Genomic DNA, 21,572 nt, shown 5'->3' on the forward strand with positions numbered 1-21,572 from the left:
GCATCAAAATTTGTGATGTGCCATCAAGCCTGCGACTGTCAGTGTCAAATTTATTCTCCTCATCCTCAAATGTAACTGAGCTAAAGTACCTGCGACTACATTTGCTCACGCTCATTCCTCTGCTTTTCCCTTTGTGGCTTTTTGATGGTAAGGTCATTGGGGCATTTCTTTTTTACTGTTGAAAAACGGCAGAAATGGAGAAAGGAATAGCTGATTTGTGAGAAAGATAGTTTCACTGAAAACTAGAATACTCCTATAGTAACCTGGTAGGAGACCTGTATGGTAGGTCATAGGCTAAGTCAGGGGGGTCAAACATGTTTCATACAGAGGGCCGAATAGCATTCGTCATGCCTGCTGGGGGCTGGAAGTTATGTTATTAGGCAGGAAGTGATGTCGTTAAACAGGTCATGACTAAAAATAAGCACTCTTTCTAACTTGGGAACTCTTTAGCTGCAAATGATAGAAGAGAAAATTATGTAAATCTTGATCACGTTGCAAGATATGAGAGAACCCAATTTTCATGTGGGCTGCTCTTCCAGCAGTAGCACCTCAGCACTGCTCAACAACTGAGAGCCTGAGGGCCAGATAAAAAGCTTCCACGGGCCACATGCGGCCCCGGGCCTTATGTTTGACACCCCTGGGCTAAGTCATGCAGTGCAGCAGCCTGTTGAATTCAGCAGTTCTGAATGGGAGACTTCTTGAGAATACAATACCCCACTTTGAATTCCTTTGTAGCAGGATAGAAATGTAATAATAATTATATACCTTGGCTGATTGATTGGTGCCCGAATTAGGGCAGCAGAGAACACTAGGAGGGAACACTGGCCTGTCTTGTCACTCATCACTTATGTGGTGTATTTAAGATCCAGTAATTGTTGGGATAATTATACCTGTACCATCTTAAAATTGTGCCTCTTCCGTTTTTAATTAGAAATGGAAAATATCAGAACATTTATTTCCCAGGGAGTCATTTTCAATAGTTGGGGCTGGGCACTTGTCTTCTGTCTGAATTGCAGAGGGATAGAACACCATACCTGGGCATGAGGACCATATACTCCTTTACAGGATTATAATGATTGTGTTTAATTTTTTGGGTTAAACAAAGCCTTTGTTTAGCTAGACAAACTACTGATTTCAGTGTGGATGAAAAGTGAGTTTGGTTAAGGGAATAGAACCCTTAAAATTTGGGTTCACTTCTGGCTCATGTTCATCAGTATTTTTTAAAACCTGTTAATAGTCCAAGCACTAACTTTAAAAAGTGGTCTGGAAATCAGTTGAGATACATTTTGTGCAGAACAATGTCAAGCTGAAACTTTCTTAAATCCATAAGAATATAACTGAAATTTATGGTTTTTATGTCTCCTTCTAGGCCAACATATGCATGCCTGTGTTCTTATTACTTTTCCTGTATAACCCACTCTGTAAACCTTTTGTTGAATAGCAGTATATCGCTATTCCTCACTGTCCTGGAAGTGATTTTATTCTGGGAGGAAAGTCTCTTCAGCTGTGGCCATAGAGGAAAAGCATTGGGGCTCATCTACTCACAGAGGCCACAGGCAAAGTAACAAAGTTATTCATTATTCATATCAAAAGTGATAAACCTCCTCCCACCCATGCACACATGCACTTTCAGATTGACCTTCCTTTCCTCTCCTCCTCAATCTCACAGACGTCCATCCTTCCACCCTATTGTTAACTTCTCATGCTCTATCTTTTCTTTTAAGAAGTTGCAGTAACTTAGTAAGAAGGAAAAGGTCACGCTCTGTTTATGATGATTGGCAGAATGGCGACAAAGAGGAACCACAGGGCCAAGAAGGGAGAAGAAGTTTCCAGCAGACTTGGTTCAAGAATCCGCCACCCAAAGGCCTCATTACTGGGTGCCTGTGGGTGGGCAAGCTTCTATTTGGGGCACCAGAAGGACTGCCAGTCATAGGCCCTGCCTACCGGTGTCTCCTTCTCCTCTCCCTTCTTTTAAGATGGCTCATGCCATAGTTTCTTCAAATGTACCCAGAGCAGAGAGGAGCCCTCACCACACCCCTCAAGTGACTACTTAGTGCCTAATTATTTTTATTTTCTTTATTCATGGAGCTGGTTTTGAGCCAGTTGCCACTTCTTGTGTTTGGGGCATTTTGGGGTTCAGGGTTGACCCTCTGGTTTGTATCCCCCCCCCCCAAGCTGCTGGTTAAAACTATGAAGAAGCTTATATACATGTCAAATGAGGAGGGAACAATTAGGTTTGGGAACATGTATGCTTCTGAAAAATAGCATATTGAGAAGGTTGTTCAACATACTGTATTGGGTATCTTTAAATGGAGCCTACAAAAGGTCAGAGAAAACCTAGCCTGACCAGTTTTCCCCCCCCTTTCGGGCCAGTTGCCAGAAATGCAAGCATTAACAAACTGCTATCGTTTCATTGAAGGTTACTTAATCGATGTTTACCTTTCTGTTATGGATTGAACTATTCATGTTCTGGGCCCAGAAGATAACCTGTGACAGTCGATCCAGTTCATGAATCTTCTCCCTGCATCTCCATTTTATTCTCAACTTCCAGGCTCCAAAGGGGAAGCCACGTTGTCTGTTGCAGGGAAACGAAAACGGTCACCTTAGAGACGTCACTTAAACATATCATAGCATAAGTTCTCACGGGTCAGAGGTTGTTTTAATAAAATACTTATTAACCTGCAGTGTGGGTGGACACAAGTGGGTGAGGAGCTATAAAAAATGTCAGCTTCTGTTGTTTGTATAATGGAAGCTGAGATTAATAGACATTTCAGTTTTAATTTGAACTAGCATCTTCCACCACATTCATCTGTAAAAACATCAGGAGAATGATCCGACAACAAGAACAAAATACTCAAAATGGGAAAAGCTTGGGTTTGTTGAAGACACTGAAATACGCAGTTAACAAATAATCTCACAAAGGAGTTTTTAAAGTTCATTATCTAAAGCAGTGGTTCTCAAACATTTAGCACCGGGACCCACCGGAAGTGATGTCATGACCGGAAAGTGGCATCATCAAGCAGGAAAATTTTTAGCAATCCTAGGCTGCAATCCTACCCACACTTACCCAGGAGTAAGTTCCATTTACTATCATTGGTCAAATAGTCTGTTAAAAGTACAGAGCTGTAGCATTTCCCCAGATGCAGTCACATACCATGCATGATACAATATATCAAGTCTAATATATTAAAAATAAAATATTGAAATGAATGGGGGGACCCACCTGAAATGGGCTCGCAACTCACCTAGTGGGTCCCAACCCACAGTTTGAGAAACACAGCTCTAAGAGATTCATTAGAGTCGAGTGAAGTTGGTTGACTGTGCAATATCCGTAGAACTCAAGTTCATTCAGTAGCGTTTGAGTTCAGTCCTAAATAAAACTGCTTATAGAGCAGCTCTAAGCCAAAAGAGTAAAGCTTGTTTGTTAGCATATGTGACACATGAAAAATGTGACAGCAGCCATTGACCTTTCTTTTCTACGTCTAGAGTTCTGTATATTGGCCTTGCCTGCAACACAGCTCGCTATATTTACATCTCCTATCTGGAAAATGCTTGGACTGTTCTGCCTATGGAAGTACTTCAAGGTAAGAAGGCTGTGTACTTCTGCTCCTGTAGCATAACAATCGGATGCGTAAATATTCATATTGTCAGCTGAACCATAACTGAGCAAAAATCCAGCCACGCTCTTGCACTCATCAGTAAATAATCCCAGAGATTCTGTTCTGGTTCTGACGCTATTGTGGTAATCGTCAAAAAGTATGAGCGCCTGGAAGTGAATTGTGCCGTTGAGCTGTAATTCTGTGGCGTGACTTAGAAGCAAATAGTGTGATGGTAACGAACACCCCATAACTAAACAAAGGGATACGAGTTCAACTGGAATGTTATGCCTATACAAATAAGACTAGACAGTTGGCAGACTTTAGTTTAACTTGGCTATAAAGTATTATTTTCTCAAACTCAGTGATTTCTTATTAGTGCCACTGAAGAAAAGCACTTGCTTCTTGCTTTTTTCACATTGGATCTAAAAAATAAATACGTAACTGAAACTTCAGGAATGACCTGTTTTCTTCTGTGTTCCTCAGGGGCACTTTGTGATTTAGAATGAAGGTCTGTGACTATACAGCAATTAAACTGGGGGAAGAAATAATTGTAGATGTAGGAATACCTTGTCAGTGACAAACTGATTGGGATGTGTCTTCTCTAATTATTGTCCATTTACAAGGTGGGTGAAAGTAGAAATGAAAATCTACAAAGTGCCTGTGAGAGTTAGTGCAATCAGGGAATTCAGACTTGCAAAGGAAAGCAGGATAACAGATTGGGCCCAAAGAGGGACAAAATAGCCATGCTTTTAAGATCAAGGGCATTTTTGCGCATGAAGCTTAATTTGTTCTTTGGCAGCATCTCTTTCATAATTGATATTAACATTAACAGAAGAGAGCCAGGATAGTGAAGTGGTTCTGGAGTTGGACTTAGACCTGGAATATCCAGGTTCAAATCCCTGCTCAGCCGTGATGCTTCCTGGGTGACTTGGGACCAGTCATCTTTCAGCCTCACAGGATTGTTGTGAAGTCAAAAGGAGAACTATGTACACCACCCTGAGCTTCTTGGAGGAAGGGCAGTATAAAAATGTGAAAAATAGCAAGTAATACATGTAGAAGAAAAAAAATAGGGAAATACAAAATGAGCCGTGCCAATTCATGTCATTCTCCATTTATTTATTTGTATGCTGTGTAACAATTTCATGGAATTTAAAAAAAAAAAATTCCAAGTTGTGTGAAACCTTGATTAGAACTGGCCAAAAAGTAACTTACTTTGCTTCTGAACTTCCTGAAGGTCACTTCCTGCAGACTTTCCAACTGTTCTCTCCAGCCACGAGATCTTGAAATTTCTTCCCACTAATGAGGGCTGAGCAACCAAGGGCGCAATCCTAACCCCTTATGTCAGTGCTTTCCAGCACTGGCATAGTGGTGCCAATGGGCATGTGCTGCATCCTGCAGTTGGGTGTCACTCATGGAGGCTTCTTCAATGTAAGGGAATGTTTGTTCCTTTACCTCAGAGCTGCATTGCCCTTATGTCAGTGCTGGAAAGCATTGACAAAAGGGGTTAGGATTGCGCCCTTAGCCTAATTTTTTTATGACAGATCCCGATCTCCCTCACTTGTGCACAGTCACAGTAGACAAGGGTAAGTAAGGGAGTGTAACAACTGAAGTGGACAGTGAATGCTGTGCTTTGATACCTGAATTTGATGTGGGTAGTTAGCTTGGCATAAGATCAGGTAAAGTAGGTAGGTGAACTGGACCCTGTTGCTTTTCACCATGGCTTGTGGCACAGTGTGGTATGGGTAGTTCTGTGGAGCCAGGGTTGGGTGGTATATTGGACACTAAATTTGGTTTAGAGGCCCTTCTGGTATCTTCCAGCCTTGTGATTAGCTCACAAGCTGTTGCTTTACAACAGTGGTTCTCAAACTTTTTAGCACTGGGTCCCACTTTTTATTTTTTATTTATTTTATTTTTATTTTTATTATAGAGGGTAAGTAGAGAAAGGTAAAAAGGGGGTCAAGAAAAAAGAAAAGGGAGGAAAAACAAAACAGACAAAAAAAGAAAAAAGGGGAAAGGGGTGGGAGTAAAGGGAGAGGGAGGAGTACATCTCTTAGTTATACAGAATTAGTGAGTACATCTCTTAATTGTACAATGTATCTCTCATTAATATCCAGTTAGCTCTGCATCCATGTATAAAGCATTCTCCAACTATCTTTAACATATGTTCTCGGATTGTCCCGTAAAGCTTATGATAAACTGTCCATTTCTGCGATGTCCAACAGTTTCTTAATCACTTCATCCATTTTTGGGATTTCTCTAGCTTTTCATCTTTGAGCCCACACTATTCTTGCTGCTGTTACCGTATACGTCACAATATATTTCAGCTTTTTATCTATAATATCCAGCATTATATTCAATAAAAACAATTCTGGTTTAAATAATAATCATATTCTGAGTTATTTTTGAAACTAACTCATATACTTTATTCCAGAAACTTTTAGCTTTACCACAGCTCCACCATAAATGATAAAAGGTACCAACATGATTCTGACATTTCCAACATTGACTACTTATTCCTGGATACATTTTTGCCATTTTAATTGGTATCAAATGCCACCTATATATTTTTACTGGTTTAATCAACTTAGCACTGTCCTTCCACATCTATGTCCAGTCATCAATATTTATATTATAGCCAAAATTTTGGGCCCATTTGACCATGGTAGTTTTGACCCTTTCATTCTCCATCTTATATTCCTACAGATAAGTATACATTTTTTTATAATCTTATCATCTGTATAAATCCATTTCATCAACCCTTCCCTTCCCTTCATAATACCCAATTATTTTATCTTTTTTATATCTAGATTCCAATTTTGTCCTTGTCCACCAATCTAATGGTAACCCTATCTTATTCATATCTTCCTTATTTTTTAATTCCAAATCTTTAGTTAACAAATCTTTATAAGTTATACACATTGCTTTGGTCATTAACCATGGTTCTGTAAAAGCTTCTAACGGTGCTACCCATATCGGTATTTTTTTATATATCTCCACCTGGAATCTCTGCCATACCAAGTATAATGCTTTCCTGACAATATGCTCCTTAAAATGTATTTGTTCCTTAACCTTTGCATACCATACATATGCATGCCACCCAAATCTCAAATCATGATCTTCTAACTTTAATAAATGTATATTTTCCAATGTAACCCATTCTTTAATCCAGACTAAGAAGCATGCCTTATAATAGAGGAGTCAATCCGGTAAGCCTACACCTACTCTTTCTTTTAAATCTTGAAGTGCCTTTAGTTTTATCCTTGGTTTCTTATCTTGCCACAAATATTTAGTGATCATCCTGTCCAAATCTTTGATATATTTATAGTTCAAAAGTATAGGTAAATTTTCAAATAAGAACAGGAATTTCTGTAAAATGTTCATCTTAATGGCTGCTATTCTTCGGGGTCCTACTTTTTAGAATGACAATCTGTCAGGACCAACTGAAAGTGATGTCATTAATCTGGAAGTGATGTCATGTCCAGAAGTGACATCATCAAGCAGAAATTTTTTTTAACACATCCCATGTTACAAAGTCAAATTAATTAAGTAAATTAAAAGTTTACAATAAATATTGGTGCCCCCTTATCTGCAGGGGTTCCGTTCCAGAACCGCCTGTGAAACCTCAGATATGGGTGAACACCCGTCCCCACAGTCCAGACCCTCTGGAGGCAAGGGGAATCCAGCTTCCCTGGGTCTCCCAATGCCTTATAAGGCATTAAAAACATCACTTCCGGTTTCTCTGTGAAACCAAAGTGATGTATTTTGAGCTCTAAAGCTCAGTCTGAGCCCGGCAGAAGCCATGGACAGCCTCTGCTGAGTGCAGAAGCCCCTTTGGAGGCACATACCGAGGGGTTCACGGACCTGATCCGTGGATATGGGGGCCCCTTATATACATTTAAAAATTAATTTAAAATAAAGAAGAACCCTCCTCACCCTCCCAAGCAGTTGTTGATGTTTAAAAAAAAACAAAACCCCCAAACATCCCAAAGGCCGCAATGCTATCCATACTTACCCAGGAGTTCATTGACTTTCATTGTTAAAAACCTATACATAGTAACCTGTAAAAAGTACAGATCTGTAACATTTCCCCAAACGCAGTCACTTACCATGGTAGCATCAAGACTAATGTATTAAAAATGAAATACAAATTGAAATGAATGATGACCCTCCTGAAAATGGCTTGTGACTCACCTAGTGGGTCCAACCCACACTGCTCCCACCTAGTGGGTCCTGACCCACAGTGCTCCCATCGATGGATCACACCAACCTACATGGTAGAGCAGAAACACTGCTCTACAACTAACAACATAAATCCTATAGCTAAACAATGCAACGGGACTGAAGAGCATTGTTTTGGCAATCAGTTTTGTAAAATTTTTGTGTAAAATTAGGTTTGTGTGAGGCTTAAACTGAAACCCTACTCCTTTGATCTAAACAGAGAGAGAGAGAGAGAGAGAGAGAGAGAGAGAGAGAGAGAGGATGTTTCAAAGATAAACAACCTCCTAATAAATGATAATGCTAGAAAAATAAAATGAAACCAATTGCATTTCATTCCACAACACTGAAGCACTACAATCACATGTCCTGAATTGCACCCGGAAGCAGGAGCAGAAAGCTATTGCTGGGATATGAACTCTGGTTGCTGTAGTGGTGCTTTCTGATGGCTGTATGTGACTTCATTGGAACATTTGAAAAACTGCACAGGCACAGAGTATATTTCTTAAGACACAAAAAACTAGTGCTTAAAACAAGAAATGAGAATGTGGCAGATAGAGGACTGTTTTTTTGCAAAGCTGTACCATGGGGTCAGCTAAATATATCAAGTTGTCCAGATGTCTTGACGTATCTGGATTTTATGCCAGCCAGTGTAGGAAAATGCTGACAAATGGCACTGTGTGAACATTTGAAGATCAATTCCTCAAGAATTTTTTTGAGTTAAGAGGTTCTTCTGATGCGTCTCATCTGTTGTCCTAAATACACTGTGCACAGGGAACTCTTGACTTCTGAAAGAGAGAAATCCAGAGCTGGGAGCGGCAGGATTTGTTTTTGAAATTCTGCTTCTGGCTGAAAGAAATATATGTATGTTCTTCCCCAAAGAACTACTGGGAGTCTGTAAATTAGTGAAGAGCCCCCTAAGATGGCTAATGGAAATAACAAAGGCAAGCAAATGGCCCAGACACTGAGGTCTCAACTAACCTTTGTATATCTGCAGCATTGCTTCTTTTGGAAATGGGGTCATTGCAGATATATTAGGACTATTTATTTATATAGCACCACCAGTGTACATGCTGCATGTCCTGAATTCATGGTTAAATGAGTGGGCTGTGGGACTGTGCCCTCCTTCCCCATAGTCCTTGTCTTCGAGCATGTGCTTCCCCTTCTCTTCCTCCACTGGCCTTAACCATGATTACTGTCATTATGTCTGTACCCGTATTAACCAGGGTTTGCCCTTAACATTTTGGCTTTACAGTTGGTTTTAAAACCAGTTAGATGCAGGGTGACCAGACATCCTCTTTTTCCAGGACATGTCCTTTTTTTTTTTTTTTTTGTCTCATGTCCAGAAAAGGATTTAAATGTCCTCCTTTTCCCTGTGAGCAGGCCTCTGCAGGCAGCACATAGCCTTCTTGTAATTAATCAATTATGGGCACAATCCTAACCCCTTATGTCAGTGCTTTCCAACACTGATATAAGGGCAATGCAGCTCTGAGGTAAGGGAAGAAACATTCCCTTACTTTGAGGAGGCCTCCGTGAGTGACACCCAACTGCAGGATGCAGCACGCATCTCATTGGCACCGCTATGCCATTGCTGGAAAGCACTGACATAAGGGGTTAGGATTGCACCCTATATGTAATATAGTTTTAAATTTAATGATAATTAATATAATGTTTAAAGTAACCACATGAAATCAATATTCAAGTGTTTTTAGGTTTTATTTTGAAATGTCCTGCATTTTTCGGGTGTCCTACATTTTGGGGTGCCTTGTCCTCTTTTGTGGTTTTGACATCTGGTCACCCTGGTTAGAAGTAAACCCTGGTGAGCTTTACCCATAGTTAATATCAATGCAGGAATATCAACAAACCATGGTTAAGGCAGTGGAAACAATTTCTGTGAAAGAAGAAAGGGGCTGGGTGGAGGAAATGCAGGTTCTTCAATCATGGTTTCAGGAATGTCAGCCTTACATTTGTATCAGCCCGTTGTGCTAATTAAATAGTTACAATTTGTAGTATGGCACCTGAACATAACACTTCAAGTTTCATTTGTTTCATTGAATTCAGCAGTTACTTCTCCAGAGTCATCTATTATTTCACTGTTTATTTTATCCATCACTATGTTTCATTTTAAACATACACTGCAAAGGGAAAAGAGTTTCAGTGAACAGGAATGGCTGCTGAGCACGGCAGCCCCATGTTGAGTTTCCCCTCCCCACCTCCACTGTGGTATCACTGACTTTGTGCCCAGATTTCGCTGCATTGTGCAGTTTCTCACTGATAGTTAATGATGTGAAGCAGAGGTGGGGAAAATGCACATTGCAGACAGTCTGTACCTGGTAGTTATTCACATGTTCCATTTGATCAGTGTACCATGTATAGTCAGCGTGCAACCAGACTGACAGTGATTGTACCCACATACAATCATTGTATCCAGCGGTGGATCTACATATTTGGGGCCCTGAAGCTTGAACTATTATGGAGGCCTTGAAATTGCTCTACCGACCCCAAATTTTTAAGCAATGTGGACTAAAGTCACTTCTGAAGCCCCTCCAGGAGTCGGACCCTAAAGCTTAAGCTTCATTAATTTCATAGTAGATCTGCCTCGTTTGTACCCACTTTTTAAAAAATATGCAAGTGCTTCCTAAACTCCCTGGAGCAGATGCTGTCTTTGTGTTCCATGTACATATATGTCTAGCAATTTGTCCTGGGAACTTAATGTCCTAACTGAAGTCTTGTTAACAGGAGTAATGATAAGCTTCTGAATTATGTTTCCCTACATTTTTTTTAAAAAGCAGATGTTGCGAAAGCATCCAAACTAAGCATTTGGTTTCAGGTTAATTTTTATAACTTCTAGGCAGCATCTGTCTGAGTTGTTTCTGCTCATTTCTGTCCACAGAGCATGCAATTCAGCTCTTTTAAAATCAGCAGTAGCCTTGTCTGCTTCTGCTTGAGACTGCTTGTTGTCTAAGAGCCAGCAGTTTCCTTTCATCCATTTCTCCGTATTTCTAGGTACTCTGTGTTCATACTGAAGTAATCAGATAATGAAACATAATTGAATACTGAGAAAATCCAAATGATGCCATCTGTGTGATACTGACATGTCCTTGAGAAGCAGCTATTGAAAGCACTTTGCTTTTGAGATGATGGCTTAAAGCAGCGGTTCCCAGACTTACTGAGGTCATGGCGCCCTTCTTTCTCAGCCCCCTCTCGCAACAGTGCCGCGCCATGGAATTGTGCAGGATCTTTCAGCTTGGACAACTGGCAGTGCCCAGGGAGCTGGGAAGAAGAGGCTGCTGGGAACATCCCATGGTGCCTCTCTGTGTTCACCATGGCACACTTGGATGCCACAGCGCACTGTTTGGGAACCACTGACTTAAATCATGTCCCAACCTTATTTTAGCTTTTGGCAGCCTTACCTTCTAAGCGCCAACCATGTTGTTTTCTATAGCAGTCCTGCTTGTACTGCTGCAAATTAGTTGGCATATTGTCCTCTGACTCTTTGCATCATCCCTTTGCACTGGTTTAGTTTGATCACTGCCACCTGTCCTGGTCTTTCATAATGAGGTTTGTGGACTGTCTTGTCCTTTGTTTGGGAGACCAATTTCTATGATTTGCATTGGAGAATTTGTAGGGTGCTGGTCAGGGGAGTTCTGCAGGGTGTGACTGGTCTTCCTGCATAAGTCAGAGGGCCTGTATATGCATATGTTAACCTCTAGGGGTAGTTAACAGATGTTAGTTTTGTGGTTTAAGCTGACCGCTGTTGCATTCTATGTCTTGTCTTCACCAACTGCATATTGAGTATGCAGTGTTGCTGGCTAAGTTCTTTGCAACAACGGCCTTGGATATGATTTTGGAGAGGCAGGATACACTAGCACCAGTAACCAAGTGGAGACTAGCACCCTTGGACAATGTAGAGCCACTGAATCCAAATCTATGCATTAGAACCGTATAACATAGGGTGCTGTCATATGTCAGTATTGTTGACATAGACTGGCAACAATACTGACTCTGTCAATGTCAATTTCGAGTATGAATCTGGGATCTTCTGTCTCCAATGCATCTATTCCACCACTGAGCTAATATCCCTCCAATTCAAATCTGCTTTGTCCGGTTCTTGGCTAGGTCCCAAGCAAAACCTGTAATGTTCAAATGGGTCTGCAGAGCCAAACTGGCACTACACGTGTGAATGTCCTTTCCCCTTTATTTCTGTCTACAAAATCCAGTCTTTGTCACCTCAGAAAAAAGATTGCCTGATGCTTCTGTTTTCGTATTTGAAGTAGCAGTAGAATTCAGTAGGGTTATCTGTGGTACAGATTGGTTATTTAACTTGGACCTTTGCCATTTCCATGGGTGTGGATGCCAATGTCACCTGGCAGGTCAATAAACCCACTCTGTAAAGACACGATTAATCAGAACACGTTTCACCCAGTGAATAAAGTTCCTTCACTGCCTGACTCACAGCAGCATAAACAAAGCATCTCTCTCTTCTTCTTTATTTACGCTAACAGCTAAAACAGTTTTCCCTGAAAACACACTTTTGAGCCTGTGTCATGCTTATTTTTGTCACGTGCAGTTTTTTCTTCCTCTTCTTTAAAAATGCAGGATAGAATTCAGAAGCAAAATAAAATAAGTATTATGGATAGGTTATCCCTTATCCGACCCCCGAAATCCAGACTGTTCCGAAATTCAGACATTCTTGTCCAAGAATTTTACAAAGCCTTTCTGTAGCGTGACCGCTAGAAGGTCTTGTGCTCATTACCACATGCAGTACAGGTACAGGCTGAAAGTTCTGTTCTCTACTGTGTGGTATGTACCTGTACAAACATCGCTGAAAAATGTCAGAGGCCAGCAGGCACCATATGGCTAACAGCAAAAAGAGTGAGAGGAAGCATTTCTCATTATATTTATGCATTTATTCTGAAATCCAGACACCTTCCTGTCCCAGGTAGTCCAAATAAGGGATATTCAATCTGCATAGCCAAAAGTGGTTTTATATTCATAATGCAGACCAATTGAAGCATCATCATGAACACTAATGTTACTAAGGAGGCACGTTACACAGCTTCTTGGGTAAGGCTTAAAATATAATCGTCTATCCATCCATCTTTCTGTCTGTCTATCTATTTAAATTAGTAGGAACATGATTTTTAAAGGAGATGCCAAGCTTTAAATGGTAGATGAATCAACTAGAGTTCTAATTCTAGATTCATGTGTGGGGGTGAGAATTTTAATGGATAAGAGTCAAAACTGCAGGACATGCCATCTTGCAGGCCAGATAGGTGATTTCCTTTGCCCAAGTTAGTGACTAAAGAAATTTCCAGATGAGTCATCCTTATGGTTAGTGTGCAAAGCTAGCAGGTATTTGTGTTTTAGAGTGAAATTGCTGTGGCTTCCCTTCTGGCAGTAGGAATGGGCAGCTGTAGCTGACAGCACTTGACTGAAGTCATTGTTTTCACATCAGCTAATTGTGGATCTTCTACAGCACTAATGGGATTTGAACTTAGTAATTTTCAAAAATCTTTTTGGCTGTGGTATATGAGAATAAGCAGTTCTCAAACTGATGGGGGGAAAGAATGAATGTTAGCCTTCTATCTTGTATGTTACCACTCATTTGAGAGAAGCTATTCTGATTTCAAGTGTCCTAAAGAATGCCCTGGAGGAAGGGAATGCAAATTTGTTTAAATCAAATCAGGCAATTATAAGCCTGATAGTTAATCAGTTGACTAGTTTAAATACTATTTTTTAGGATATGGAAGTCTTTTCTTTCTGTGTTTTTGTATGTCATTGACTGAAAGTTCTAAGGCTTAAGAAATCTGATATTTCTCAAGCCCCTGTATACAGTTAAATTAACTACATATAGAGTTAGTCCAATGTTCATGAAGATAGATCATCTTTAAGATAACAAGACACCAGATCTCAAGAACTGTCTTTTCTCTGTAGGTGTGACACATGCAGCTATCTGGGCAGCTTGCATTTCCTACCTGAGTGCTGCCGTGCCTCCAGAATTAAGAACTTCAGCACAGGGTATTCTGCAAGGTCTTCACCTTGGCCTGGGCCGAGGATGTGGAGCCATGATTGGAGGAGTGCTGGTCAATTATTTCGGTAAGAAAAACAATTGATTTTTTTTTTTTGTATAACTATTTCTACTTTCATGCATTTTGTAAAAGTGCTTTAAATCCTTGGGAGGCAGCAGTTTTGTCAGGCAGAAATTACAGTCACTCTTCTTTACGCGTGCACACGTCATCAAGCACCACAAATGTATGTATTTCTTATATGTAATGCATACCTTTGCAGTGCTTGTTGCACCAAAGAAGAAGCCGTATTTTCTATCAACTCCAGCATATTTGTAGTTATTGCTGATCTGTAAATTGTAGAGCAATTGGAGAGCAATTACTGCAGCACCAGACCAGGACGAGCCATGTTTGCAGAACTCCCTTCCAAATCCTGGCACTCTTTGGGTTGAAGAAAGCAAGCCATCTCCCATATCCTTGTTGGGAGTTGACGGTTTATATCATTACATATTGTACATTGGGTAACACAAATTCTGTGCTTTGACTCTGAGAGCCATTCAAACGCTTCATTTCAAAAACTTTCATCCTGAGATCTAACTTGAAAAGCGGACTAGGCAGCTATCTAGCAGAGGTGACACAGGTTTGGAGACCCCAAGCCAACTTCACTGATGTCATCTGGCTCCATATGTGGTTGTGGGGGCTTTCACTGCACAAATGCAGCCCTTCCTTACTTTCTGGTGAAAATCACTGTGTTGGAAGCCATTTCATGGCACTTAACTAAAAGCTGAGCGCTGTGTTGATTTATCTTTATAGGGGCCGCTTCAACATTCAGAGGGATAGGAATGGCCTGTCTTGTGATCCTCTTGCTTTTTGCTTTGATCCAGTGGTTGGCAGTTCCTGATGAGAATGAAGGTAAATTGATCCATAGGATTAGCTACTAAGATTATTCTCTTGTGTTCAAACTCAGTTGAAAGCTGTTCTGTAACAGTGGTTTGTTTGTTGTATTGTTACTCTGTTCTGAAGGGTTAGGGTTAGGGTTATCCCTCTTATCCCTGTTTTTGCCTGTTGTGTTTGCCTGTTTTGCCTGTTGGTAGATTTCAGTGATTGTTTGACCCCGAGTAATAACTTAAACCATTATTGCCCAACATTGCATATATGCAACAGGGATCAAATGTGTACACCTGTGGGTTGGGCAGAAATGGGTTTTAAAGGCTTATTTATAAATGATCCATATTTAAATGTATTGTTTAAAGCAGAAGAACTGTGCACAATGGGCATTTACTGGTAGGAAGTTCTCAGCTTTTTTCAAAATAAGCTGTTCCAAACAGCAGATATTTTCATCCTCCTTATATGAGACATGCTGTGCATCTGTGACTAAGAAAGGACAGTAGTCATTTGGCCCCATAGCATTCTTTGACACCCTTGGAGAAGTGACTCTGGAAAGAGTTTACTAAAAATAAAGTGTTGCCCTATTATTGAATTTGTCTTGTATTGTTATGTATAAGTCAAAGACATTGTAAAACATAGATAGATTCTTGTGAAGCTGACCCGCACAGAGAAAATAGCTCTGTACTCGAAGAGTTCTTGAACTATGTGGGTGAATCTTTGGGGAAAATAATCTTTGCTGTTATATTGTGGTATTATGTGATGTTCTGTTTTTGTTTTGGCTATCTATTGATATTTTGCTTTTTGACTTGGAATTGCCTTGATAGCTATTTTATCTTTTATCTCCCCTTGACTTCTTTAAAAAAAAAAAAAAGATTCTGAAACAACCCCTTACTGTAACTTGCTTTTGCTGCAACAGACATAGACTGTCTGCCATTGTTTTAGGATAGGGTTTAAAGTGCTACAAATAGATCTCCCATCCAGAAAGGTCTTTTCCCAGTGAAACAGTAGTGGTGATTGACTGCTGTCCTCTTGGCACCAGGGACAGGCTGGCTTCCAGTATCCAATATGATACTCTACTTAGCCCTGCTTAATGGTGCCAAGGATTTGAGTGGTGGATTCTGAAAAGTGATTTCCCTACAGTAGTTTTTTTTTTCCTTAAAATGAACATTGTTGCTTTAAATCTTCAGAGAAGACAATGCTGGCAGAAAGGATCCCGGTGCCTTCCAGCCCTGTGCCCATAGCCACTATAGATCTTGTCCAGCAACAGATTGAAGATATCATGCCTCGACCAGAACCCAGGCTTCCTCCCAAGAAAACAAAGCACCAAGAAGAGCAGGAAGATGTGAACAAGCCTGCCTGGGGAGTCAGCTCTTCTCCATGGGTGACTCTGGCCTATGCTCTCTATCAAATAAAGGAAATGGTACAACTCTCCAGAAACAACCAGGCACTTGAGAACCAGCCTTTGCAGGTAACCCAAACCTTTCTGTGTAGAAGGTATGCCTGGGATCAAAGGGACTGTAATTGGTTAGGAAGGCTTTCGGATTGTAAAATACGAAATTCCATTCCATAAAATAGTTGATACCTGGCATCCTGTTCCCCTCTCATTAAACATTAGTGTCTTTTTTAGTATTAAAAAGGGTAGACAAATTCATAGAAGATAGGTGGGTCCATGGCTCTTAGTCATGACAGCCTTTGTTCATATTCAGAGCTGGTACATCTCTGATCATCTGATGTTGGGGCAAGCAGTTACTGAACTATTTCTATCTTGCTTTGCTTTTGAACTTTCTGAGAGCATTTGGTTGTCCATTGTCAGAGCAAAATGCTAGGCTACATGGACCCTTGGTCTTATACCGCATAAGCAGTTCCTTATGTGATAAAGATTAAGAACACAGAAACCCAAAAGTTGCTTCTAGTTAGGTAGACTGCACATCAATGCACTTTTCTTAATACCACACACACACACCCAAAACTAGGAAGCCCAGTCAGAAAGAGACTGTATTGGAAAAGCCCCTTTAGCAAGTTAACCAAAGTCCCCTTAATCAGAGGAATTCCCCTTGAAGCCAAACAGTAATTGAACTTAAATGCTTTGGTAGACACAGCAACTGTTACCCTGCAGGTGCCCAATCTCGTCTGATCTCAGAACCTAAGCAGGGTCAGGCCTGGTTAGTACTTGGATGGGAGACTGCCTGGGAATACTGGGTGCTGTAGGCTTATACCATAGTCTTTCGAGACTGAAGGTTGCCAACCAAGACATGGTAACCTGCTTCTTCCCTATTGAACTTGGACCAGACAGGTAAATTAGTAGAACTTCCAGAGGTTTATTAAAAGGGTGAATGAATAAGTAAAAATAAGGGTTGAGGAACAGACAAAGGATCAAAGCAAGATACAGAACAAAAAACAACAACAACAACAGGTGCTGCAAAAAGAGGGGAATGTTTGCAAGTTTACAATGCAAGCAGCAAATAGAACTGATTCTCCCAAACCAAGTAACTGAATACTGTTCCTATCCTAATAACTCACACTGTCTCAGGGGTCTGGTCTCTTCACTCACCTGGTAAGCAGGCATATCCTCTGCAAAGCGATTTTAAGCAATGGATTGGAGGTAATGCTGCTAAGCGTCTGTGTGTGTAACCTTAAAAAAGCTAGGGTTGATGATATCATGGGTCCATCAGACTGAATAGTTTAGGACCACCTGGGTACCACTGTGTGCCCCGTTACCTTGTCAGGGGGGCCTAGATGCCCAACTAGCACCCATTGCAGACCAATCCCAGCAGAGAGCCATCTAGGGTCTGTTGCTCTGGAGAGAGCCAGATGTGAAGGTCAGCAGTCCACAAAATGACCTAGTGCAGTGGTACTCAAACTTTGGGGGAGCTTTACTCCCTCAGTAAGTCTTTGTGGGGGAGGGGCTAGGGCAACCACATGATCGAGCTGCTAAGGGGGGCAAGGGGGGTGCTTGTCACTTATTTTTAGAAGGCAGGGCTGCAGCAGGCTGCAGGAGGTGCGGGGAGCCCTGCACAGCACTCCCCAAGGCTTGGAACTTTCACTGAAAGTGGGTGCAAAGCACTTCCGTTTTGCAGGAGGCGCTTTGCACCTGCTTTCAGTGAAAGTTCCAAGCCTCGGGGAGCACTGTGCAGGGCTCCCTGCACCTCCTGCAGCTTGCTGCAGCCCTGCCTTCTAAAAGTAAGTGACAAGCACCCCTCCTCGCCCCCCTCCAAATGGACACGATGCTAGGGATCGCTTCCTTACCTCTCCCCTTCCCCCGCCCCTTTAAGGGACAGGGGAACCTTTACACTAACTGGTGGGTCGTGACCCACCAGTTTGAGAACCACTGACCTAGTGGCTTTGCCATGCAGCTTTTTGGAAATGATGCTGAATTCAAAGAGACTCTGAGAAACGTTTTAGGACACTGCTGCAGGATGTCTCAATAGCTTTCTAGGATGCTGAGATATCCCAAAAGCCTCTGTGGGGTTAGCAGCATCCAAAAATAGAAAAAAAAATCTGGTATTGTCTCATTTGCATTGTACCCCCCCCCCCCATCAGAGCCTAGGAGAGGGGGGTAAGGGGGGTAATTTGTATCCAGGCCCAGAGTCAAAAAGGGGGCCCAGGAGCCAAAGGACGGGGCCCAGAAATTTCCTGGGATCTTACATTTTCCTGTCTATTCAGACTTGTTGCCCACACAGGACGCTGGGAACACTACCATGAGCTTACGACTGCAGGTATTGGCGAGCCATATATGCTTGACTGAGGAGTGCATTCATGACACTCCTTAACATAGTGTCAATTCTGGGAGGAAACTGGCCTGTTACATTGGCTCTTTGGCTTGTGGATCTGCTTGCCATGAAGGAGTGTGCTGCCCACCCTGTTTTGCCCCTCCCTGCCTCCATTCTGCTCAAAGGGGCCCAAAAGAAACTTTGTAACCCCTGATAAAATTCCTCTCACAGGCCCTGCCCCTCATGCATTGGTTTTGGTGACTCTGTGTCAGCTTTGGGGCATAACAGGAGCCCACTAAATACTAGTATAAAACCATTATGTTTACCACAGTCTAAGCACAAATAATTGCTAAGTTCTTGAAAAAAAGGATTACAGGAAGTGTTCTGATAGTGTGGTCTGAGCTATTGATAAACACAGATGTTGAACTTTTAGATTTTGAATTTGACAATCTTCTTACAGGCAGACATGAGACCACTTCCTCGTGCAAAGCAACAAAACAGCAGTGTAGGTTTTCTGGATGTTGGTGTTCTGAAGAACAGAAAATGAGGCAGAGTTTTCTGTTGAGCAGCTTGTCAGCTGTATTTTTTACCATTTGTGTGGATAAAAATACATACATTACAGGAATTACTGTGTTCAAAATATGGTTCCCTCCACACACAGTCATCATTGATTCATTTCCCAACTTCATGTATGCAAAATTTGCTCTGCATGTGTGAAGAAGTCCTAAAATCTGTGTAGGACTTTTTGAAAACCTCCTAATTTATTTCTTGCTGATGCAAAGCCAGAGTGGAAACAAAGTTAAGAGTTTCAAAGCTCTAGTCTAAAAGGGTCCACCCATGGAGAGAATATTCCAGCACTTTAAAATCCCCCCCTTTGGATTCAGACTATTACATGTCAAAAAATAGCACAGTGATACTTCCAGGTAAACAAGTGCAAAATAGCACTTTTCGTCAGTAAATAATATGAGATGTTATTGATTAATTATGGTCATCCTGCTCTCTTTTTTAATAGTTTCTTCTATACATATGGAGAAGAATTGGTGCCCCATGAAAACATCCAAGGCAAACACTGAGTAGCTGCATTTTTAAAAAAAGAGATCAAATGTACCAATGCAAGTGTTGACAGTAATCTCATTGCCCTAATATCTTTTGCACAAGTACTTGTACTTTTGCACAAGTTCCTGTCCATATTGTCAAGGAGTTAAGTTTATCCTGTATGGCTGACAGATGGCTGGCTTCCTTAACCTACTGGACCATTGGCTGTGGCTCCCCATTAAGGCTACAGTCCTATACATTATATAGGGCAGTGAGTTTTTATTGTGGTTTTTTTCCATGTCTTCCCTGGCTAGTTTCTGCAGCTCCCTGGGAAGTTCTGCAGCTCCCTGGGAAGTCATTGGGAAACACTGCTGTATTGCTTTACTCTTCTCTGATAGACACCTCTCCTGTGAAAATCACAAGAGAAAGCTGGTCCTCCACACAGCCATGGAGCCCAATGTAGCAAGGGGCTCTACACACCCAAGCCTGATTCTGTGTATGGATTGCCTCAGCTAGATCAAGGTGCATCCATCACAATTGGTTCATTTCACTGAAGTGTTGACACCTCATCAAGGTTTTTAACTTGGTGTTTCGCTTTTTCTTTCTAGTCTGCAGGCAGGATCTATTTCTGTGCACATGCCCATTTAGACAGCAATGAAATATTAATGGTCTGTGGGAATTGTTTCGTGTTTGGCTTCTGTGGCATAGACTTAGCCTTCATCTTTAAATTATACTTGCATATTCTGAGCTTAAAAAAAAAGTACCTGACTGTTCTAAAATGTACTCCCTGCCCTCCGTGGTTATTACGAAAGAAAGGCCTACTGCTTAGTCAGTCTGCTGAAATATTCACAGCCCTTCTCCAGAAATAGCAAGTGCTGACACTCTGTGGGACTAATGCAAGGTATTAAGTAGAAAAATACATCAAGAAAAATATGCGCAGCTACATCAAATGTCAGCATGAAATGTGTTAACAGGCCATAGGAAAATTTTGCTTCTTGCACATGTAAACTTTGATGAGCAGTTTTTTTGTCTTAAAAATACAATAAGCTTTTTTTCTGCATGCTTCTTGGGAAAGAGCAGTTAGGAAAAGATAAGGAAGGTAAGTGTTGTCACCTTGTTGTCAGATGTGTTAACTGGATATATGATAGCTTCCCTTATTGTTTTTATGCTGCTGTGGCTGTGCTGTGTATGTTTTTACCATATGAAGAAACTGTCTGGCTTAGCTGGAATGGCAGAATACGTGTCTCTCTCTGTGTAGTAAATCCACCAGCACACACCTTTTTAATGCACATTGTTTTCTCTTGCCTAGAAGGTCAACAATAGTGACGGCTCAGCACCAGGCAGTCCTCAGAACCTAAGGAACAGTGACACACCGGAACAGTCTTCAGTAGCGACAACGACTGTTGAAACCCACCCCAATCCAGAGCCTCCTGTGCTGGACTTGGTTCCTTCAGATAGTGAAGCTCAGCCTCCAGAGGCAGAGCGCTAATTGGATTTTGTAGTCTCCACCTTGCTGCATTGAAGCCTGCGCCTGGCAAGAAGAATGCTGAAATGGGAGCGCAGAACGACTGGTTCCTTCATCATGGCAATGGTAACCGGATGCAGCGCAAGCTTTTAAAATATTGAAAGCCTTTTCTGCAACAAAACCTGATAGGCCTATTGCAGGGACGACAGAAGCCTAGACTGACTTGGCAGAGGAGGCTGGGTTAATAGGAAGTAGCAAAGCCGTTGGATATTCCACTTAAACACTTTACACCCTGTTCGGAAAGGAGATATTGGGCCTATTTCTGTGTAAACAAAACCAAACTGAGCATTGTTAGCCAGCCAGATCAATTTGAGGTTTATTTCTCCTTTCAAGAATGAAACAAAAAAGTTCACTTAAGCTTACAAAGAAGACTATTGCTTGATTAAATTAATAATTATTGGGAGTAGAACTCATAGCTATCCCCCATAACAGTTTTATGGGGGGCATATTGTCTCTTTAAGAAAAGTTGCATAAAATACTGAAGCCTCTGAGAAATTACACTGGTGTAAATACCTAAATGAAGGAGCAGTATGGAATTCTGTCTTTTGTAAAGACTTTTCAGAAACGTTGAATAGTGTTTGGCTAGTAGAGT

General features: G+C 41.3%; 1 protein-coding gene across 1 annotated transcript in view; it reads left to right on the forward strand.

The window, feature by feature from the left end:
• MFSD6 (major facilitator superfamily domain containing 6) overlaps positions 1-20,944 on the forward strand; it is a 28,303-nt gene extending 7,359 nt beyond the window's left edge. Inside the window, exons 2-6 of the mRNA XM_066621747.1 lie at positions 3,487-3,584; positions 13,752-13,913; positions 14,636-14,734; positions 15,898-16,178; positions 20,765-20,944. Coding sequence (XP_066477844.1) covers positions 3,487-3,584; positions 13,752-13,913; positions 14,636-14,734; positions 15,898-16,178; positions 20,765-20,944 — 820 coding nt within the window. The remainder of the gene's footprint in view (positions 1-3,486; positions 3,585-13,751; positions 13,914-14,635; positions 14,735-15,897; positions 16,179-20,764) is intronic.
• Positions 20,945-21,572: the final 628 nt, after the last annotated feature.

This window comes from Tiliqua scincoides, chromosome 1 (assembly GCF_035046505.1).
Source record: "Tiliqua scincoides isolate rTilSci1 chromosome 1, rTilSci1.hap2, whole genome shotgun sequence".
Lineage (NCBI taxonomy): Eukaryota > Metazoa > Chordata > Lepidosauria > Squamata > Scincidae > Tiliqua > Tiliqua scincoides.